Below are 23425 nucleotides of genomic sequence, written 5' to 3' on the forward strand. Positions count from 1 at the left end.
CCTCTTGTAGATCCATTTGCAACTTATAGGTTTTATCTCATTAGGCTGATCTAAAAGATCCCACACTGAGTTGAAGTACATCGACTCCATCTCCAGATCCATGGCTTTGACCCATTCATCCTGGTCGACATCTTTCATTGCCTTCTGATAAGACAACGAATCCTCAACTTCGTCATCGGCTACCATAGCCAGGATTTCTGTGAAACCCAGATAACGAACAGGTAGGTTCACAACCCTCCCACTACGTTGAGGTTTCCTCAACTCTTGAGGTAGAACTGACCTACCAGATGAACTATCATTAACAACTATTGCTGATGAAGCGAGCCCTTCAATAACTCTTGTTGAAGTTTCAGTAGTTTCATTGGAAAGCTCACGTAACACGATCTTACTGCGTGGACTGTGCTCCCTAATATGATCCTCCTCTAGAAAGGTAGCGTTTGTAGACACAAACATTCTGTTTTCCGTAGGATAATAAAAGTAGCCCCTCGTATACCTTTGGGGTAGCCTACAAAAAGGTATAACCTCCACCGTGGATCCAATATCTTTGGATTAGCCTCAAGCACATGTGCTGGGCAACCCCATATGCGGAAGTGACGCAAACTAGCTTTACACCCATTCCACAACTCCAAAGGTATTCTCTTAACACTCTTGGAATGAACACAATTGAGTATATACACTGCAGTCTCCACTACAAATCCCCAAAACGAGTCCGGTAAGGAAGCGTAACTCATCATCAACCGAACAATGTCCAACAAGGTTCTGTTTCTCCTCTCCGCTACACAATTCTGCTGAGGTGTACCCGGTGCTGAGAGTTAGGAAACGATTCCATGTTCAATCAAATAGTATTGGGATCCCGAATCCAAAAACTCTCCACCTCGTTCCAATCGAAGTGTCTTAATCCATCTATCCATCAAATGCATTTTCAACTTCAGCCTTGAACTCTCTGAATTTTTCAAAAGATTCAGACTTCTGTTGCATCAAATAAATATACCCATACCTAGAGTAATCATCAGTAAAAGTGATGAAATACTCATAGCTTCCCTTGGCTCGCACATTCATCAGACCACAAAGGTCAGTATGCACTAACTCTAGAGGCTCTTTGGCTCGATAACCTTTTCCAGTAAAAGGTCTTTTAATCATCTTGTCCTCAAGGTAAGATTCGCACACTGGTAAAGAATTTTCCTCTAACTCGCTTAGAAGTCAATTCTTCACTAACATCTCAATCCTATTGAGATTGATGTGCCCTAATCGAAGGTACAAAAGTTGGGCATTTTCTTTTGGAGAAACCTTTTGATGTTTATTTTAAGTTATGACATTTTTCAACATCTCTATGTTATGGAAGAAACTCGTTACTAACGACCTTAGCATATACAAGTTATATTTCAGATACGTTGAATAGATTTCAACTCCATCTTTATGAATAAATACTTTATTCAATTGAAAATTTAGAGTATAATTATACTTATCAGACACTTAACAAAAACTAAGTTCCTTTTCAACTCAGGAGCTACATAAACATCATGAAAAATGATAAATTTCTTCTGTAAAGTCAACTGGACACTTCCCACTGCCACAGTTGAGACGACGTGCCCGGTGCCTACTCACATCGTCATCTCACTAGCCTCCATCTACCGCTAGGATCTAATCCCCTGAAAAGAAGAACAAACATGATTAGTGGCCCCAGAGTCAATAGTCCAGGCAGAATCATCATTCCCCACTAAACAAGTTTCCAACACCAGTGAATCATATTTACCTTATTTTGCTTTGGCCTTGGCCTTGGCCTTAGCCTTGTTCTTCTCCTTGATCCAGCGAGGATAATTCCTTTTCCAATGACCGTCTTGGTTACAATGGAAACACTTTTCTTTGTCTTCGGGTGTTGGTTGCCTTCCCTGCAGGGCGACAGGCTGTGGGTTAGCAAGTACTTTTCTCTTCCCCTTACCACAATTTTTCTTCTTCCACTTAGTAGTGTTAGAAGTAGAAGGTATAGACTTAGTCCCTGAGGTCAAACCTCAATGGAACTTCTTTGATGACGAGGCAACATTTGCCTCACCAACCTTCTTCTCTTTACTTTTCAGCAAGGATTGGAATGTCTTCAACTCGTTGAGGAGAGTTGTAAGGGTATAGCCCACTTTGTTCAGAATCGCATTACTGACAAAGTGTAAGAAGCTATCTGGCAACGAATGCAGGATAATGCTAACCTGGTTGCCCTCTTTGATCTGATAGCCATTCATCTCTGCCACATTAAAGTGAACCATCATATTAAGCACATGTTTTCGAACAGAGGTGCCTTCCTCCATTTTGGAGTTGAAGAAGCATTTCAGAGCCTTATGCTTGAGCTGTCCAGAGGGTTGTCCGAACATTCCCTGCAGGGACTCCATGATCTCACGCGCTGAGACCATAGACTCATGCTTCTTGGCCAAAACGTCACTAGGACTGGCCAAGATATTGGCTCATGCCTTCTCATTTGCTTGTGTCCAATGCTCATAGGCCTCCCGAACATTTCGAGTGACATTTTGAGGTAGAATAGGAGGACACTCCTCCGTAATGAAGAATCTGAGATCATCTATGATTAATATGGTTTTGATCGTGTGTTTTCAACTAGCGTAATTTTCGCCAGTTAGTTTGTTGGCGCTCAATAGAACTAATGTGGCGGTAGCCATAATTATGTTGCTGAAAAACAAACAAACTTAATAACTCTATGCAATACCACATTTTAACACCAATTTTAGTTTTAGCAAAATAGTTTCCAAGTACCCTAAGTGAAAAGACTTCTATTTCGCAATGATGCCCCAGCGAGGCAGAACAAATGTCACCGGTGGAGTGATCAGATGCCCCTTCACTAGGATGAGACACTCTCAACCATTAGGTAGAAACAACTCTTGTAACTGCACCTAACAGTCACCATTTGTTCGGTCTAGAATTGTTAACCCTTAACAATTTCGCGTAAGTGTAACCCCTCATTTTCGGCCTTAAAGTCTCGCCCTAATGCGCCCACCGTAGGGAAAAATCAGATTAGGACAAGAGACTAAAGCGACCTTATCCTATACAGGAGATTTTAGTTCTCATGCATGTCTTTCTTATAGACTTTAGTTCTAATTTTCTTATAACTCTTATAAAAGAAACAACTGAAATTCATCCACATTGCCATGCACAACTAGGTAGTTATAACACTTATAAATTTAACCTATGTGTCATGCATCATGCAATGTCATTCGTTACTATATATAACTTTTACATACTTGGTAATGAACAAAGCAAGCATGCTTCCATACACCCTTATACTATAACACTTATAATAGAAGATGCATGTCTCTTGCCTTGAAGCCTCATCACGAGCGACTCATAGAGACTCAAACACTTTGAATTTACAGACTCGATAGCAAATTAATATGCCAAAAAACACAGGGGCCCTTACAATTAACTTTGAATGTAAAAGAATTAAATAACCAGAGGCATCATCCAAGAAAACTCCCTTAATCCACTTCCATAAAACTATTTAACAATTAAACATAGTGTAGACATCCTTTACCCACCGAGAAGTAAATGTTATTCTATACAACAATGAATTTGGAATATCATAATCTGGCTCTGATACTAATTGAAAGAACTCTTATCAAAGAGTACCTTTGAGTGGAAGTAAGATCATTCCAAATTCATTGTGACAAAAACACCGCATTCACAAACAAACATACAAGTTATGCATTTACAATAAATTACGACATACTTTTCAAAACTTAAACAACAAAGGAACGAGAGACATACATCTTGAAGAACTTATCTTCTTTGATCTCTTGCTCTCGTCAGGAATCGACAACTCACGCAGTTGTTGCACTCGCCAAGACTATCGTTCACTAAATCACGCCGTCGCTCACCACAAAACCATTTTCTACACGAACAGGCAGCAAGAAGGACACAACCACTCAGAAATCTTGGTATTCTTGGAGTGAGAATCCAGGAGTTGTGGGTTCTGTTCGATTTGGTAGAGGGGAGAAGGAAACAACGATCGTTTACAACGACCAAGCAAGTGGGAGAGGTTTTATGTCTATCGCGTAGACGGGTGCTTGATCGTATAGCTAAAGGTACACGATCGTGTAGTAAAAAGGGGTTGATCTTTTAGACGATTGTTTAGGTAAATCGCTCGGGTGCACGATCATTTAGAAAAGACTATGCGATTGTTTAGGTAATTCGTGCGTGTACACGATCATTTAGGACAACTTGAGCTATCGTGTAGGCTCTCGTTTACTAGACGATGGGCAGTATACTAAATCGTGAAGCGATTATCCGATCTCTTTGTAAAATGAAAACTATTTTCATTTTATCCTTCAGTTACAAAAACTGAATGTAATCTCCCACTATCTCACGCGGTTATGGAGAAAAATCAACAATTATCTCATAATTGTTTAATTAAAATATAAATATATTCATATTATATTTATAACCTATAGTTTAATATCACATCATATGTAACATATAAACCATAGTATTTTTCTCCTCCGCTAGCTATAAATCATATTTATATCATTTTCCTCCAACTAATGTATATCATGCATCATGTCAACTATATCATATATAATCGACCAGTTTAATCATATCATATATAATCAAACTCCCTCTCGTCAATTTGAATTCATCAAACTGACCTAAAAACTGATTCTCAACTTGAATCCATTGAGCTACCAATGGGACTTTATGGATCAGTGGCTCGAAGCTCCAATGGTACGTGAACAGCTGACTAAACTCTTTAGCCACGAGATCTACCATCCTTTACTGTCAGGCATTCCATTAAAGACCGACAGCTGCACTCTTCTAACCACAAATATAGTTCTGTGTCCATCAGATATAACCAATCAACAGTACGATAACCCTTCACATATGCTCGTAAATACAGTTGAGCCAATTTACCATTTTGCCCCTATAGTTACATCTAACTTCTTAAGTACCACCAATCCCTCTAATGAATAATACAACATAGTCCTACTATGTGTGGATACCTCTCGGGCCATGAGAAGGTATGTGGCGCCACATCGTTCAAGCCCTAGAATCAGCCCTTAAGGGAGCAATCTATCGACCTATCCCTACTTCGGGGAAGGAGTGAATTCCATCTTATGTAGTTGAGTTTCCAGCTCCTAAATAAGATGAATCCTCAAAGTGGTAGGTTTGAGTTGGTAATCTGGCCAATCGCACCCATGCAAATTAAAGGATCGCCCTTAAAGGTAGAAGTTCCCAACTCACTCAGAATTAAGGTCATGTTACCTATGGTCATCCTAGTGAAGTGAAGTCTCTATCATGAACGACGTTATATAACGAGACTATAACACTTCGTGGTCTAGTCTTATACAAACTCCTTTGTATAGGACGCTTCCACTCACATGTCTCCACATGAATGATCAGGATCAAACTATCTGTAGCATGTCACAACTTGTAACTATTCTACAAAGCGGGTCACATCCGTAGCGTTACCAGGATAAGGTTTCCCTCCTATATCTATATACATAGACCATTTTGGTTATCACTTAAGGCATGATCCATCTGTATGTCTCCACGTACATGCTTAAGTATCAACGACAACCATGGATCTTAGTTTATTGGTTTGTGGTAAAGCAAATAAGAAATCCCATGTTTCATAGACAATAGTGAAGAAAATATCATATATTATTATATCACAAACGTTTGTTCAATACAGTGTTTATAAACTACAGAACCCAACGAGAGTTTAGGGTATTAACCCCAACAAGTTTCTCACTACTGGTCAGTTAGAGTGGATCATATACGAACTGATGAAAATTTGACAGATTCTTTGACGAAAGGACTGGCCAGAGAGAGGTTTTCAGAACCTCAGAAAGAATGGGACTCATGCCTGATGAATCACAGTGAGGAAAACCTAACATGTAGACTGGAGATCCCAAGAAATAAGTTCAACGGGTAATAACTGATCACGAGTGATATATAGTGAATCATGTTAAACCAAATTATATAATTGATGATATCCTGAAGTGTAAGAAAGGTTGAACTCTGTTCTTAATGAGATCTATAATTGATGACAAGTGAGGTACCTAGCTATAGCCGTACTCTTGATAGACTCATCTATGTGAATGTGGAAGTTGTGGCCGCTTCCTATTGAGTTTTTAGGAAAACTCTCTAGAGCGTTCACTAAACCGGGATACACGTGCTAGGCTTTAAAGCACGGACTTTCGTACTACACCCTAATGACACTCTATGTGAGATGTTGTTAGAGATAGAGTTCAAAACCAAGGGTTACTATATTCCGAATCATTTACACTACGTAAAGGTTCAAGTCGTAAGACACCTTTGCTTATGCACAGTGTTGTATAGACTGAAACTGCTCGATGAAAAACCTTTTACTCTTTTGTTTAAATTTTCAAGTGAGGATTGTTGGGTGAAAATTTAATTTCCAAAAATAAGAGGGAACCAACCTTTGGTTGAAGAATCCCACATTGGAAAATTTTGATTTGGAAGCCTCTTTTATGTACTCCAACTTTGAGCTTATGGTTTGGGCCCCAAAGGGTACTCATGTTTTGAAGGGAGTGAGAAGATAGACCAATGTGGGTTCGGTGGACGTCCCACACGTGCACCGCCACCACTGTCCGTCCGGTTGGTCGGGCATGGCAAGGCGAGGCGCGCACGTGTGATTATTGTTATTCTCTTTAATAAAAAGATATTATTATTTTATTATATTATTATTATTATTATTATATTTTAAAACCAGAAAAAGAAAAGGAAAAAACTTGGTCCTCCGTGCACGTCTTCCGGCCCATCGCACATTCTGACGTTGATCCGCCTCTTTCTCACTCGACCGTTCCATGCTGAAGGCTTATAAAAGGCGTGGCTTTCCGCAGTTCATTTGACAGAGTGCTTGCTTTCACTTCCTTTCGAAAGTTCTCAGTTTTCCTCCTATTTTTCAACTTTACTCTCCGTTTTCCGAGCAGTTAGTAAAAAAGGGGGTGTGTTCTGGTCGATAACGGTGCATTTTCAGTCATTAATACCATAACAACTCTTGTTCCTATAACAACAAGCCATCATTGATTTGTCCAAGATCATTAACTTACTTAACAATCTCCCGTAAGTGTGACCTGCCATTTTAAGCCCTAGAGGTCCGTCCCAAAAGGCCAATTCGAAGGGAAAAAATCCGATTGGGGAAAAACCTAAAGCGACCTAATCTATTTATGGAGTTCACCTTGATATTGACCAACTGCACAAAACCCATCCGAAGGGGGCCGCATTGAAGGCGACTTGAGGGCATACAGAATGATCTCACGATGAGAACCAATGACATAGACCATAGGATGTGTTGGCACACACCCTTTACCCACTTACTATAAATACTCTCTCCGTCCACCTTGATATTGACTCATGTAAACACCATCCGAAGGAGTATGCATCGTGGGCATCTCAAGGCCAAGCATGAATCTCACGGTGTGAACATATAGGGAGAAACGTGAGTGGAATCATAGACATATCTGATATGCCTCCTCTTCCCACTGAGTATTTTATAACCTAGGGTTTAGCTTACTTAGAAAAAACACGGCTAAGGATTTTAACTAAGTGACTTTTAGGTTTTCCCAAGAGTAACTTTTACTTTGGATAGTTGAATAACTTTTGATCATCATCCATTAAACTCTTTAACGAAGTCTTTGACCAAAACGTCGCACGCTTGTTGAAAATCTATTTAATTCACCTTTCTAGGTAGGTTCCCAGGTAGGGGTGTTACATTTCCGTCAACTTAAGAACCCCAGCCTAGCTAGAACCCGCCTTAGACAAAAGGTCCCTTATAGATAGGTTTACAACAAATTTAATCTTTTATTCCAACCAATTTAATCCTATTAAACTGATTTTAAAATATTGATCTAGGTTACTAAACTCTTTAGAACCACTTGAACTTAGGTCTATCTCAAACCAATTTTAAAACACTTCAAAAAAGATTTGAGTTCACTCTAAGTCCGCATGCAACTCTGAATTATTGATTTTAGGTCTAATTTCCTTTATAACCCTTACAAACGGAAACAACCACCAAGGCTAACACATGCAAGACATTCATAACGATTATAAACAGCCTAAGTGTCATGCTCAATGCATTGTCCATTCATTGCTACTTCTTTTATATAGCGTTTATATGAAACCGCAATGAAACAAGCAAAACATGCTTCCATACACCCTTAGACTATAACACTTATAATAAAAGGATGATGCATGATAATGCTCACTGCACGCAAAACATAACTCTTATATTTCATGATACATTCGCATGCTTTCAAATAATTTCTTCATGCAAGATTATAACATTTATAATAAATGATGCATGAATAATTGCATAACCTAGGGTGGGTTTTTAACTTATGACAAACATTTTGACATATAAGCATCATACATCACATGTATAAGCAATCAAAGTTGATGAACCGGGTAAAATTTCCTTAAATCATAAAAGAAAAGCTAACTATTACAAAGAAAGAAGTCTCCGGTTCAAACAGGCGAATCGAGTCTTGAATTGCTCGGCAAAGCATCACTTCTTCAACCAACCATCGTGTACTAAGCACCCTGCGATCGTCTAGACGATAATATAAACTCTTTGCTCTATTGCTTACCAGCGCTCCTAGAGTTAAACGATCGTTTAGCATCTACTATACGATCGTTTAGAAAAAATCAAATGATCGTTTAGATATTATTACACGATTTTGTACCTTTACTATGTGAAGAAGCCTGAAGTACACGATCTCTTAGCGCGCTCCGCATGACGTCCGCCTTCCGCGATCGTCTAAGTGACTATGATACTGCGAAGCACCATCGCCTAAGAGGTTGTTTAGCTAGCATCTCCATATCGCATAGGTAGTAACTAAGCGATGAAACTTGCTAACTACACGATCGTCTAGCGCGCGCCTTCTACTAAACGATGAGCATCACATGCTCCCACTACAATCGCTTACCTCCAACGCCTACGTGATCGTGCAACGCCACACGATATGGTAAACGATTCACCCCATTGCTTAGCATTAGCTAAATGATCGATTAGAAAATACGATATGATCGTCTAGAAAAATATCTAAACGATCACTTAGTAAAATCCCTATGATCGTTTACCTGAGGTTACACGATCCGATCAACGCTTGATCTTCTTTTTTGTTGAGAACTGCATCGCCATGCGCAGAAGCTTCATCACGAATGACTCAACGAACTCAAACTTTTCGAATTACAGACTCGATTACAAAGTTAATTTCGCCCAAAAACACTGGGGCCCTTATAATTAACACTTTGTAATAACGAAAGCTTTAACAAAAAGGCAATTTAAACCCGAAACATTCATAAAAAACATCCACAAATGCAAAAGACGGTTAACCACAAATGCAGAAACCCACCGCGACTGTAAAAAACGTTCGATTCAGATCTGTAATTTGGAATATCAGAGAACTTGGCTATGATACCAATTGAAGAAAATCAAACACGAGATTTCCATGAGCAGCGAAAAAAGACAATTCCAAATTACAATCATGAATCAACAAATCATTTACAGCTGACTTCAAACAAACGGTTATACAAAAAATTCCAGAAATTACAGCATGAACAACAAAAGCATAAAGAAAACTCAACGCACATATGCAGAAACATCTCCACGCTCCGATGCGCGACTCTGATCGAACAACCGTAATCATGTGCACTCGATCTACACGACCGCAACACCGCACGAACACAGCACGAATACTTCGCGCTCGTCCTCAATGATCTCCTCCACAACACCACAAATGGCCTCCAGAAAACCTCGACGGTATCGAATTGAGTCTGACACCACCAATAAGGCGATCTTGGTATTCTCAGTGTGAGAATCCAGAGGGTAGGCTCTGTTCGGACTTGCTGTGAGGCAGACGAATGGAAGAAACAGCGATTGCGTACACGACTGGGCAAGTGGAAGAAGTCAGAGACCTATCGTATAGGTCGATGCCCAATCGTTTAGATAAAACTATGCGATCGTTTAACAAAACTCATGCGATTGTTTAGCTCTATCGTCTAGCTCAGTCTATCGCGTACAGACTCTACACGATCGTGTACCTTGGGCCAGCGATCGTCTAGCAAAGCTATGCGATCGTTTAGTAAACACTGCACGATCGTTTAGCTCACACCTGCACGATCGTTTAGCTCACCCAACCGTCGTTTAATAAATCTGTATTTACTTGACGACTCGTGACTTTCTTTTTCGCTGGAGAGAAAACTCAAAATCTTTTTCAAACTTCTGTGAAAAAAACTTCTTTTGAAAATAGGAAATCATTTTTCTTTTAAACTCATAGTTAACATGATCCAATAACCACCCACTACTTTGGTTATTTTAAAAGAAAAAGTATTAATTATCTAATAATTAATATTATTGTAAATATAAATGATAACCAACTTATCATACTATTTTTATAACCTATAGTTTTAATGTTTCATCTCATGAAACATATAAACCATAATTCTTTTTCTATTCCATGGTACTTAATGTAAATCTCATTTACATCAATCCTCCACTAGATGTATCTTATACATCATACCGATTATATCATATATAATCAAAATTTCTCTTGTCAATTTGAACATTTCAAATTAACACCAAGAACTGTCCTTAACAGAATCCAAGCTACCAAGGGAACCTCATGGACACGTAGCTCTGAAGCTCCAACGGTAAGTGAATAACTGACTAAACTCTATAGTCTCGAGATTCACCATCCGTTAACTGTCAGACACTCTACTAAAGACCAACAGCTGAACTCTCCTTACTATAGATATATTATGTGTCCATCTTAATCAATCAGCAGTGCGACAACCCTTCACAGATCGCTCGCAAGTACAGCTGGGCTAATAACCATTATGCCCCTGTAGTTACATCTGTCTCCTTAAGTACCACTGATCCCTCTAATGAACATAAATCATAGTTCTACTATGGCTGAGTCTTCTCTTCCAAAAAGAAGCCGTGGCCACTATGTTCAAGCCCTGGAATCAACTCTTAAGGGAGAACTCTCTACTTATCTCTGCTTCGAAAAATGAGTAAATTCCATCTTATGAATTGAGTTCCCAGCTCCCAGATCAGACAAGTCCCCAAAAAGATAGGCATGTTGAGTTGGCAATCTGGCTACTCTCACCCATATTAATCAAAGGACTGCCCTCAAAGGCAGGAGTTCCCAAAACACTCAGGATTGAGGTCGTGTCACCTATGGTCGTTTAGGTGAGATGCAAGTCTCTAGTATCAATGACGTTATATACAGAGTGTAGTCATCTCGTGGTCTAGGTTTTATACAAACTCTTTGTATAGGACACCCTCGCTCCACGTCTCCACATGAATGGTCAGGATCTACCATCCGTAGTAGTTTACAACACTTGCAAACCTCTACAAAGCGGGCCGTATCCGTAATGTCACTAGGATTATGTATCCCACCTTAATCCTTATACTACAGACCGATTTAGGTTATCACTTAAGGCATGATCCACTTGTATATCACATATACATGCTTAAGTTCACAAAAGATAATCAAGGAGCTTCGTTTATTGGATATGAGTAAATGCCAGAATTAAATAACACTTATTTTATTCATTGAACAATGTGTATCTTTACAAAACAACGAGACTTCGGGAGAATTAGGACACCAATCCCAACAGATAGACGCTGGCACTATGTGCTATGTCTGTCACGACCTTAGTCTATTTAAAACTTATACTGAAACTAAGGATAAGAATATTCTGTTGGGGGATCACCACTCCACGAAAGTTGTTGGAACCGGCAAGGTGGAACTGAAGTTTACCTCTGGGAAGACCCTCACGTTGAAGGACGTCCTGCACACTCCAAAGATAAGAAAGAATTTGGTCTCAGACTATCTCATCAACAAAGCCAGGTTTACTCAAACTATAGGGACAAACTTATATACCCTTATCGAATGAACGGAGTGATTATTGATATTTTGGACAAATTGATATAATTTAAATGTGTTATCTTTTTTATTCCTATATCTTATCTTCGTAATTTGTTATAGTTTAACCTGAGAACAAATTTATAAAACCTAATATAACCTTGAAATCAACATGACACATTGACATCTTCAAATTTCGTTACCATATACGATTTATGGGTGTGGTTAACTTCGACAACCATGTGATACTTTTGTTGATGTCATGATGTGCAAATTTAGTGATAGGATAAATGTAGAAAATTTGGACCTGAAATTTAGGGAAACTTTAGATTTTTTTAGGTCTATCAATGTGGTCCATAAATATCAGTGATGTTTTGCATATATAGGTAAAGTGTGTTGTATTTAATTACCTACACTTGTTGGGTATTTGTAAATGTTGTTGGTAGTCCATAAAATCTGTTATGAATTCTTATTCATCCAAACTAGGAACAAAATTCTAACTTTTCACTAGGGCTACAAAAATATTTGAAGTTAGAGCTCCAATCAATTCAAAAATCATGAGCCATAGTTGCATATAATTTTACTCTTTCAAGAATTTAATTACATTAGATTTTCTTGTCGTTTTAATTTACACATCAAATGTAGCTAAGTGATTAAAGAAGTATTATCTTTTCTTTTTTAGAGGTTGAAAGATTCAAATTCCTATTTCTATATTTGTTGAACTAAAAAAATAAACAAATTAACATAGACAAATTATCTTTAAATCCATTACATATCAACTAGTTCGAGCATAGCTAAGTGATTAACAAATGAATATTTGTTAGAGTTAAATAAAAGATCATACATAATGAGAATAACGAACCATTCTAGACATATATACTATTGTTACGTTCCAAAATAATCCTTTTATAAAGCAAATATACATTACGAGTTCCTAAAGAATAATTTTTTTGGTTCCAAAACTTCCATAAAATTCAACAACAATTTTGTAATATTTCATTCCTAATGCAACCATTCAAATCCTTGCTCTGAAAAAATCCATCAAATTGAGTGTAAATTTTATCATGTAATGACTTTAGTCTTTGTAATTTAGGAACACTTTTTATCCTTAATCAAATTTTCAATTCCTTGGGAGCAATGTCATTACAAAATTTAATATGACTAAATTATGTCAAAATAGTTAAAGTATAGGACTAAATTAATTTTGAACTAAAATTCAAGGATTAAAAATGCTCATTAACCAAATTATTCCATACTATTCCCTTCGTTGGAATTTGATCATACTCTCAACAATACGCACTCCATTTTCCATTTTCAAGAATTTTAGGTGCACATAACTAAGTTTTTTTTTAGACTTGAACAATTTCTTTTTGGCCAGTCTCAAGATATTTATCTGCACATCTACATTGATCTAAAGTACAATTAGTTTGTTTCATTTAATTTATTACAACAACTTCTCCGTAATCAATTTTGTACTAATAAGAATGGTATTCTTTATTCACATCCCAAAATCGTAATTCTTTTTTCATTCTAAATTGGAGTTCATATAGTCAAACTACACCCCTAAAATCATCTCTTTCCCATATCAAAGAAACTACGACAAAAATTGAAGTCAAAATTATATGGAACAAAGTTTCAAGATGATGAAGAATCGCCAATATATTCAAGTGGGTGGTTTTCAAAGTTTAAACACAAACAAACACGCAAAGTAAGAACACAAATTGGGTCTTATTCTTACATCGACAAGAAAATTAACTTTTTTTTACAGTCAAAGCAAAAATGCTTTATTAATTTGCTGTGTTCAAATTTCAACCATTGAATTCAAAGAAAAACAAGTCAAGTACTTGGGTCGCTGCCGCCGCTGCCACTCCCTTTTTGGTTTCTATGCTTGTGACACACCACCAGCCAATAATCTTTATCCTAATCTTATTCATATTCAAAATTCTCATTTCTTAACACACCTCCTCCTCTCTCCATCTCAAATATTTAGACTTAATTAAAATAATAATTTTGGTTATTCAACCCTTTTCAATTATATCTAATTTAATAGTTTAAGTCTCATTTAATAACTATTTTGTTTAGACTTTCAATTTTTAATTTTATATCGGATAGATTTTTAAACTTTCAATTTTATATTTAATAGGTTATGTCGTATAGATCAAAATTTATTAATAATAAAATATAGAAAAGGGCAAAACAATTATGCTTTCTATTTATTATATATATATATTGAAATATCAAATACTAAAAAATTGTCTTTTCTTTCTAAGGCCTATATGCACGTGCGTCAGGTGTTTTTATTTATTTCTATTTTTATTTTGGTGAAAAAATCACAAATAAATGGAAAATTAGGCACGTTTTCCATTTATGCTTTCCATTTCTTCTTATTATTATTTTTTTTAATAAAAAAATTACAATAATGTGTATAATCTGGAAACAAAATCAGACGGCTGCGGCTAATTGGATATCGTGAGAACGTGAAATTTGAAAGTCTACATTTAATTTTTCTCCTAATTGTCTATTCTATTACACCATGGTGTTCAAAAAAATTCGATAACTCAAAAAAATCGATGGGTTGAGTTTCAATAAAAATTTTATGAGTTTGGTTGATTCATTGGTTCAACTAATATAACTCAAACTAATCCGAATTTATTATTAACTTTAAAATATATATTTTTTATTACTTATAACACAATTAGTTATAAATATGTTGATTTTAATTTTATTTAATTTTAATATTTTTTGAATAATGTACTCTTTAACAACTTAGTTTCTTTGCACTTTAGAAAAAAAAAATTCACTATATAAATTGAAATTGAGTTGTTAATCTTAATTCAGTATATGAAAATAATTAATTAAATTTTTACATATTTACGTTTTGCTTCTTTTTAAAACAAAATTTTAAATAAATGATCCGATTAACCCGAACCAATCCAACTCAAATATTTCATGGTTGGGTTGGGTTTGGTTCATTTTTAAATAAGAGTTATTTTGGTTGAAGAAATTTACAACCCGAACAATTGAGTCAGGTCTAAAAAGTATTTCAACTCAACATAACCCAACCTATGAACACCCCTACCCTAATTAATGGCTTTAAATCCTTAATTATTATCAACTATAATAGTTTTATATTATTTTGTTTGTTCACTCCATATTAATTAATATTCAAATTTTGAATGACTTTTTAATGTTTTACTGACCAAATGAAGTATGAGATACTTTCATTTGTTCACTCAATCGAAGTTAATATTGCCATAATTAAACTAAACTTTCAAATGATATACTTTATCAATGTATATTTTGATTATTTTGTTTAATTTTTAAAGCATTTAACTCCATTCAGTCTAAAATTATCATTATCATAATCATGTGGATCGTGATAATAAACATTAGCATGTGAAAATTTTACTCATTTTCATTCAAATACATAGGTTGCACTCTGATTTTTGTTATTTTGATATTTATTTTTATTGATGCCAAATTTTGATTAAAGGTAAACATACTTAGTCGTGACAGCAATTATGAATTTATAATTTAGAGAAAAGAAGATCTACAAAACAGAGCAAAAAAATTCTAATGTCTAAGTCAGAGAATTAGATGTATAGAATAAATCAGAACTTCTAAGTTACCTCATATGAAGTTATTTATAGAGAAAAAAAAGTAATCAATGTTTTGCGTTCACATTACATTATCAAAAGCCACACATTTATTTACGATTTTTTTTTATTCACATATCATCACTTGAAAGGTCAGGAACTCATTCTTGTCTTCTTGACGTGATTTTATTGAAAAGCAAAGCAAAATTTTCCTAAATATATTAAATAATCAAAATACGGAATTTTGGTTTTCCATTTGACCAATTTAATAAAAAAAATTGAGTATAAAGATGAAAATTTGGCTTCTTCCACCGACGTGTCGTTTCATGTGTATCCTAACGTCGTACGATTTCTATTCCCTTTCACATTAATTATTTTCTTCTCTTGAAATTTAAAATCTTCCCATGTTATTACTCGTAATGATTTACTGGAAAAAATATATAATGAGAAGTAAATTTCAAGAGAGTAGTTGAAATTGACTTACGTGGACTCACTTCATTGGATATTGGAAAAAAATTAATTAATTAATTATCAATAAAAAAACTTACATTATCACCCTTAGTTTTTCTCTTAAAATATAATCTTAAATATAATGTATGTTCATGTTCGTAATAAATACTATTTTTTAAAAACTATCTTAAAGAAAATATATAATAATGTTTAAGGTAATTTTGGATGAAAGGAATAAATTCAAAAAAAATGGTAGCAACAAATAAGATCGAAGCAAAGACAAACCTTGGGCTCAATTTTGGGATAACCATAGTATCAAATTTTCATCTACACGTCGATATTTCCACGTTTCTAAGGGTTCGATACTGATATGAGAGGTGAATCGATATTTTCATTATTATGTTATACAAAAATCCATAAACATACTAATTAAGCAACAAAATATCACTAATATAAATATAAAATAAATAATAGACATGTTGACTTGTTTACAAATCCTAAAATGTTCGTTTACTAATTTAAATTTATTTTTTTAAATTTTTTTGTTTCTATAATTAGAAAGTATATCGATATTTCCATAAAAAAATTTTATAAATTAAGACCTTGATATTTTGTCGACATCAACATTTTAAACATTGGGGTTAACCCTTACCTGAGGAGCCTAGTATATTTAATAGGGTATTAAAAATATGAAGATGCTTAGGTTAAACCTTACTATAAATATACTTTGTAACTTCATTCTCCTATCAATTTCCCTACTTACCGCATGTTTTACTTCCTCTAACACTTTTCAAAGTCTATGTTGTAAATACCATATTGGTGTGCAAGTTTTTCCTTTTGTAAATCACATTATTTCTCTCTTCAAATAAATTCACTATCGTTGTCATGAAAAGATAAAGTACGTTTTTAATTCCAAATTGACGTCAACTATAAATATTTTTTTCCACAAAATTAAGTTTGACTTTTTGAGCTTGTAATAAAATATTTTTGTATGGCTGGATAAATATATAAACCCAAAATAAATTGGAACCCCTATTTATGTGGGTAATTCTTATTAAAAAAAAGAAAAAAGAAAAAAAGATATAACGTTTAAGTCTTTGTGTTGAATTTTGAAGTCACAAACACGGTTTATCCAAACGTAAAATATTTTGGTTGACTAGCCGTCTACGATAGACTTCAGCCGTCCAAATCACCACGTGGAAAGATCTTACGACGGCTCCGACATCCTTCTTTCTCATCGTCGCCTATAAAATCCCAATTCCCACCCCCTTCAAAATGCAACCAAAATTTTCAGTCTGTTCTTCATTCAAATTTGCTCTCATTTTTTCTCTGCATTAATATTCTTATTTCCTTCTATTTTACTTAGCTACCATGCCTGCCGGAGGGTTCTCCACAACGCCGGGTGGCGTCGAGTTCGAGGCCAAAGTCACTCCCATCGTCATCATTTCTTGTATAATGGCTGCCACTGGAGGCCTCATGTTCGGTTACGACGTTGGTGTTTCTGGTCAGCAAATTCTTCTCTAATTAACTTCTTTTATTGAATAATAAATTTCTTCTTCAATTTCTCAAAAGCCATTAAATTTCAAGATAGGATTATTATTGCTATGATTAATTAATTAATTTATTTATTTATTGAGAAAACAGATCAAAGTCAAAAAGGGTGTTTGTTCTTTGTTTGGTGAGACTCTACGTAAAGTACCTTGCACAAGAAATGATTTTCTTAATGAATTATTTATTTTTGGAAAAAAAGGGGTTGTTTTCCATAGGGGGAGCCAAAAAATTCAACAATAATTAAAACATATATAAATTTAGTAAATGAATTTGAAAATTGTGTTTATTTAGTTTAATAATTTCCTATAACTTTCAATTTTGTATAAAAATTTTTTTATGATAAATTAAACACAGAAGTTTTTAAAAGTTTAACTAATCTATTACTTCCAAATTTTGTCTACTAAGTAGATTGATTTTAAAATGTTTGAGATCTGAGAAATGTTATGAACATCGAAATATAGGACTAAATTCATAATTTTAAAAAGAAAGGAAAAGAAAATGTTTTTTTCTTAACGTTTAATTTTTATTAATTTGTGTTATGTTATTAAAAAAACGAATTTAATTGTTAGGTGGGGTAACGTCGATGCCATCATTTTTGAAAAAATTCTTCCCGGTGGTTCATCGGAGAATCGAAGAAGGCGGCGACAGTAACTATTGCAAATACGATAATCAAGGCCTTCAACTATTTACATCATCCTTATATCTCGCCGGATTAACCGCCACCTTCTTCGCCTCCTATACCACGCGCCGCCTGGGCCGCCGCCCCACCATGTTGATCGCCGGTATATTTTTCATACTCGGCACCGTCCTCAACGCCGCCGCACAAAACATCGAAATGCTTATCATTGGTCGAATCTTACTTGGTTGTGGTGTCGGTTTCGCCAATCAGGTAATTTTTTTTAATGCCATTTTATTTATTTATTTCCATTATCATGGGAGTGGTAGCCATTTTCTTTGTCAAATAATACACATTAAAAAATATTAGTTGAAATTGAAAATTAATGTTACCAAGGGAATCGTTTGAAAATAAGGGGCCCGATCCACTATGTTAGTGAATCATGTGACTTCAAAGCATGAAAATTAATGTTTGGTTTTTCAAACTAGTAACGTATTAATTTATAAGTTTAGTTCCTCTGGTTTTATTTATTTCATCTCCCAGTTTAAAAAAAATATCTAAAATCATATATGTCATAAATTTATTAGACAAAAAAAATTCAAAAATTCTATTAAATATTTTTTAACATTGAAATTAAATAGAACATCATGGATAGGCCTCGTGGTAGCAGGAACATTAAAAAAAAACCAAAAGACTAAGAGATCATGAATTCAATCTATGGTAGTCATCTGTACCTAAGATTTAATAATCAACGAATTTTTTTGATACCAAAATATTATAGGAACATATGAATTATCTCGTAAGATCGATGGAGGGACATGTAAAATCCAATAATTTAAACTAATTGTGGTATAAAATTTAGGTTTTTCCTAGTTATTCTTAACCACCTAAAAGTCAGTTTGTCTTCTTATTACATCACATATTTGACCATTTTTAGTGGTGGGATAATAATCTCTTTAATTTTGTCCATCATACATTTAGAAAAAGAAATTATATAGATGAAAAAAGATGATAACTTTAAATTAATGAGAGGAGAACCAACCAAATGACCCAAATTTCTTTGTGAATCTTCTCTTTTCCTTTTGCTTTCCATATCATTTTCTCTCTCTCGAAAGTCGTTTTGTCTTTGAGTTGAATAACGTGATGCTTTGGCCACCTTTTTTATTCCCTTATACATTATTATTTATTTATTTATTATTATTATTATTATTATATTTTATTTTTTGTCTTGTGTGGAGGTGTATGATTTTTTATAATTAACCCTAGATTTTTCTATCAAAGTTTGGCAACCTTCTAATGGTTAACCAAATTAGACTATTCCCAATTGTTTAAGTTTAATATTTATTAAAGCTATCCATCTAATCTTGGCTGTGTTTTTGGCCTCTTTGTTAGGTGCTTTTGACTACGAATTTAAATAAAAACAAATTTTATCTTGGGTTAAATTTATTCATCACAATATTTTTAACTACTTAAATCTTAAGTTAGTAGATTATAATAAATTTAATTTCATCAATACTTCAATAATTTTTCCCACTTATAACTCTAAGTAGTAGAAATCAGAGAAAGTTAATTAAAATACCCAAATTATAAAATAAAATATTTAAATAACGTTGTTTTACCTTATTATCACTAGATAAACTCAACCTTCTTTTAGAATAAGAATTCAATTCTACATTGGCTTATAATATAATAAATCCTTGGACTGATTTTGTATTTACAATAGATAGTTTTGAATTCAAATGAGTAAATATAAAATGAATAAAAAAAAAGATATCCACAAACAAAACACGAGATATTTTTATTTATAATGAATTTTTTAAATTAATGTAGATTTAAAATAATAAAATGAAAGGTTTAGCATCTAGGGGGGGAAAATTAAATGGTAATTTATTATCAATTTTAATGAGGTTGTAATGTCTAATCTAAAATAAAATAAATATGAATATTGTGAAATTTAATTTGACTTTTTTTTTTTTTTTTTTGTTATAAACAATTTACAGGCAGTACCACTATTTCTATCGGAAATTGCACCAACGAGAATACGTGGCGGACTTAATATATTATTCCAACTTAATGTCACTATTGGTATCCTTTTCGCCAGTCTCATCAACTACGGAACTGCCAAGTCAGTCTCTTTCTCCTTATTCATATTTCATACCTTTTTTTCTTTTTAAATTTTATTTTCAATTTTAAACACACGTGTCATTTCTAAAATGTCTAGTTGGAAAGTCTAATTCAATAAATTTAATGTATTAAAATAGACTTATAGATTCCATTTTTAAATAAAAATTGTTTTCTTTTTTTCTTTTTTGAAATATCAATACAATCCATGTATTTCTCATCAGGTTCAAATTGGTTTACTTTTGTCAATTTTGAGGTCAACTAAGAACCAAACAAAACCAATCGATTTCATAAAAAAGAGATTCAAATCAGTGTCTAATAAAAAACATTACCAATACTTTTGTTTTTATTGGGTCTGATTTGTTATTGATTTCGTTTTTCTATTTTGAATTTTTTTTATTCTCTTCATTTTTATACATATTTTTATTTTGAATTGGTTCTTTTTGCTATTTTTACTTAAAATTAGGATTTCGTTTGGTAACTATTTTGTTTTTTAAAATTAAGCTAGGGACACTACTCTCACCTCCAAATTTCTTTCTTTATTATCTACTTTTCACTAATGGTTTAAAAAATTAAACCAAATTTTGAGAATAAAAAAAATAGTTTTCAAAAAGTTATTTTTATTTTTGGAATTTAGCTAAAAATTCAATTATTGTACCTTAAAAAAGATGCAAATTATTATAAGAAATGTGAATGAAATAGGCTTAATTTTCAAAAACAAAAATAAAAAATCAATAGTTATTAAACGAGGCCAAAGGGATTTGTTTGAGTATCCTTTTTTGACATTTTTCCCATAATATATATATTTTTTTTATGAACAATAAATAATCACGCATAATAATAATTAAAATACTTAAAAGCACTTCAGGTTAAATTTTATTTTTAAGGTAGACATATTTCTTTGATTTAGTTTGATTTTGAATGGTTTTTCCAATACCAAAACTCATTTTGTTTTTGTTTTAGATACAAACTAAGATGTCCACTTTTAAACTAAAAAAAAAAAAAAAAACCCAGTAAATTAGTTTGGTTTGATTTGGCTTTTCGGTTCTTTTGGTTTTTATTATACACTTCAACCTAATTCAATTCATCAAACTTTAGAAATAATTTGTTTTAGAAACCCAAAGGTTGTTAATTAAATTAACATTATCACTAACAAACCGATGATGATGATAATTAATTTCAGAATCAAAGATGGATGGGGATGGAGACTATCATTAGGATTAGCCGGAGTTCCCGCCGGTTTACTCACAATCGGAGCTCTATTAGTAGTGGAAACCCCAAACAGTTTGATCGAACGAGGTCGTTTAGAAGAAGGAAAAGCCATTCTAAGAAAAATCAGAGGAACCGAAAATATCGAACCGGAGTTTCTAGAATTGGTCGAGGCGAGCCGGATCGCAAAAGAAGTGAAACACCCCTTTAGAAACTTGCTCAAGCGGCGGAACCAACCGCAGCTCATCATCGCCGTCGCACTCCAGATCTTCCAGCAACTCACCGGAATTAATGCCATTATGTTCTACGCCCCGGTGTTGTTTAATACTTTGGGTTTTAAGACCGACGCCGCCCTTTACTCCGCCGTCATCACCGGAGCTGTTAACGTTGTTTCTACTGTTGTATCGATCTACTCTGTTGATAAGCTTGGTCGTCGCATTCTTTTGCTTGAAGCCGGCGTTCAGATGTTCATTTCTCAGGTAATTTTAAAACTGTCTAATAAATCTTTGGATTTTCAATTTACAACATTTAAACTCACGTTTGATTTGAAAGGTTAGAGTCTCTCTACACATAAAAATCAACTTTGTATCAAATAAAAATCAGTTAATTTCGGAAATTTTCGAATATATTATTATTAGACACATAAATGAAGGTTGAATTTAATTATAAATTTAGTTATTGAAGTTTGAGATTTAATATTTGTTGGAATTCTTAACTTTCAAAATTATAATTTTAGTTCTTAATTTTTTTTAATTCACAAATCTACTAGATGTAATTTAAAGTTTAGGGAATGGTAACATTTTTATTTATATATAGCATATTTATGATCTCTTAAAAATTTTGAATCTATCCAATTGAAAGTTCAAAAATTTATTAGACATTTTTTAAAATTCAAGGACCTATTTGAGATTTATCTAATACTTTAGAAGTTTATAGATATATTAGAAACAAAATTAAAAGTATAAGAATTTATACTACTAGACCATGAAATTAAAAATGGAGAGAATGATTAGACATGTTTTAAAGCACTAAGACCTTTTAGTTCATAATAAAAACTAAAATGTGCAATTGGATGAACAGGTTGTGATCGCAGTAATCTTGGGAATCAAAGTGAAAGATGATACGAACAATCTCCACAATGCACTAGCCATAGTTGTGGTGGTAATGGTTTGCACATTTGTGTCTTCCTTCGCTTGGTCATGGGGTCCTTTGGGATGGCTAATACCAAGTGAAACCTTCCCTTTAGAAACTCGATCGGCGGGGCAGAGTATCACTGTTTGCGTCAATCTCCTTTTCACTTTCGCCATTGCTCAAGCCTTCCTCTCCATGCTTTGTCACTTCAAGTTTGGCATCTTCCTCTTCTTCTCTGGTTGGGTTCTCGTCATGTCTGTCTTTGTTTTATTTTTACTGCCAGAGACCAAGAACGTTCCTATTGAAGAGATGACCGAGAGGGTCTGGAAGCAACATTGGCTCTGGAAGAGGTTTATGGACTACGACGACAAGGATCAAGATCGTCATCGTCATGCAGAGGAAACTGTAAAGCCGATTGGATCAGTGAAGAATGGAATGAGTAATGGTAATGGGTTCAATTCAGTTTCATATCAGTTATAAATTAAGATTTTGGAAGCAACAATACCTATCTACTAGTCGGGTTAAAACAACAAGCTAATGAAAAAGATTGTCACACGGTAAATTGTGATTTGGCCACAAAGCTGGACTGGAAAAAGTAAATGCAACTCGACCAACTGACAACTAGTTTTTTTTTTTTTTTTTTTTGGAATATGTGAATTGGTTGGTTAGTTAGTTATATTAGTTAGTTGGAGCTCAATATGTTTGTTGTTAGTTATTGTTATTTTGTTTAATTTACCTTTTGTTCAAATTATTTTTATTGTGGGAAACAAAAAACAGAAAAAGCAATTTAACTTTGGAAATTTTATGCTGTTTTGAAAGTAATCGAAGTGGCAGAGCTTGTATTTTGCTCTCTTTAAATTTTA

At 33.9% G+C, this 23425-nt stretch overlaps 1 protein-coding gene across 1 annotated transcript; it reads left to right on the forward strand.

Annotated features, from left to right (window-relative positions):
* Positions 1 to 17205: 17205 nt before the first annotated feature.
* LOC120068463 (sugar transport protein MST4-like) lies at positions 17206 to 23425 on the forward strand. The gene is made up of 5 exons (XM_039020248.2): positions 17206 to 17438; positions 18055 to 18374; positions 20102 to 20226; positions 21406 to 21910; positions 22512 to 23425. Exons 1-5 carry the CDS (start codon positions 17306 to 17308, stop codon positions 23040 to 23042), a joined length of 1614 nt encoding a protein of 537 aa, XP_038876176.1. The 5' UTR covers positions 17206 to 17305; the 3' UTR covers positions 23043 to 23425.

The sequence above is a fragment of the Benincasa hispida genome, chromosome 12 (assembly GCF_027475165.1).
Source record: "Benincasa hispida cultivar pf3 chromosome 12, pf3_genome.v1.1, whole genome shotgun sequence".
In the NCBI taxonomy this organism is placed as follows: Eukaryota; Viridiplantae; Streptophyta; class Magnoliopsida; order Cucurbitales; family Cucurbitaceae; genus Benincasa; species Benincasa hispida.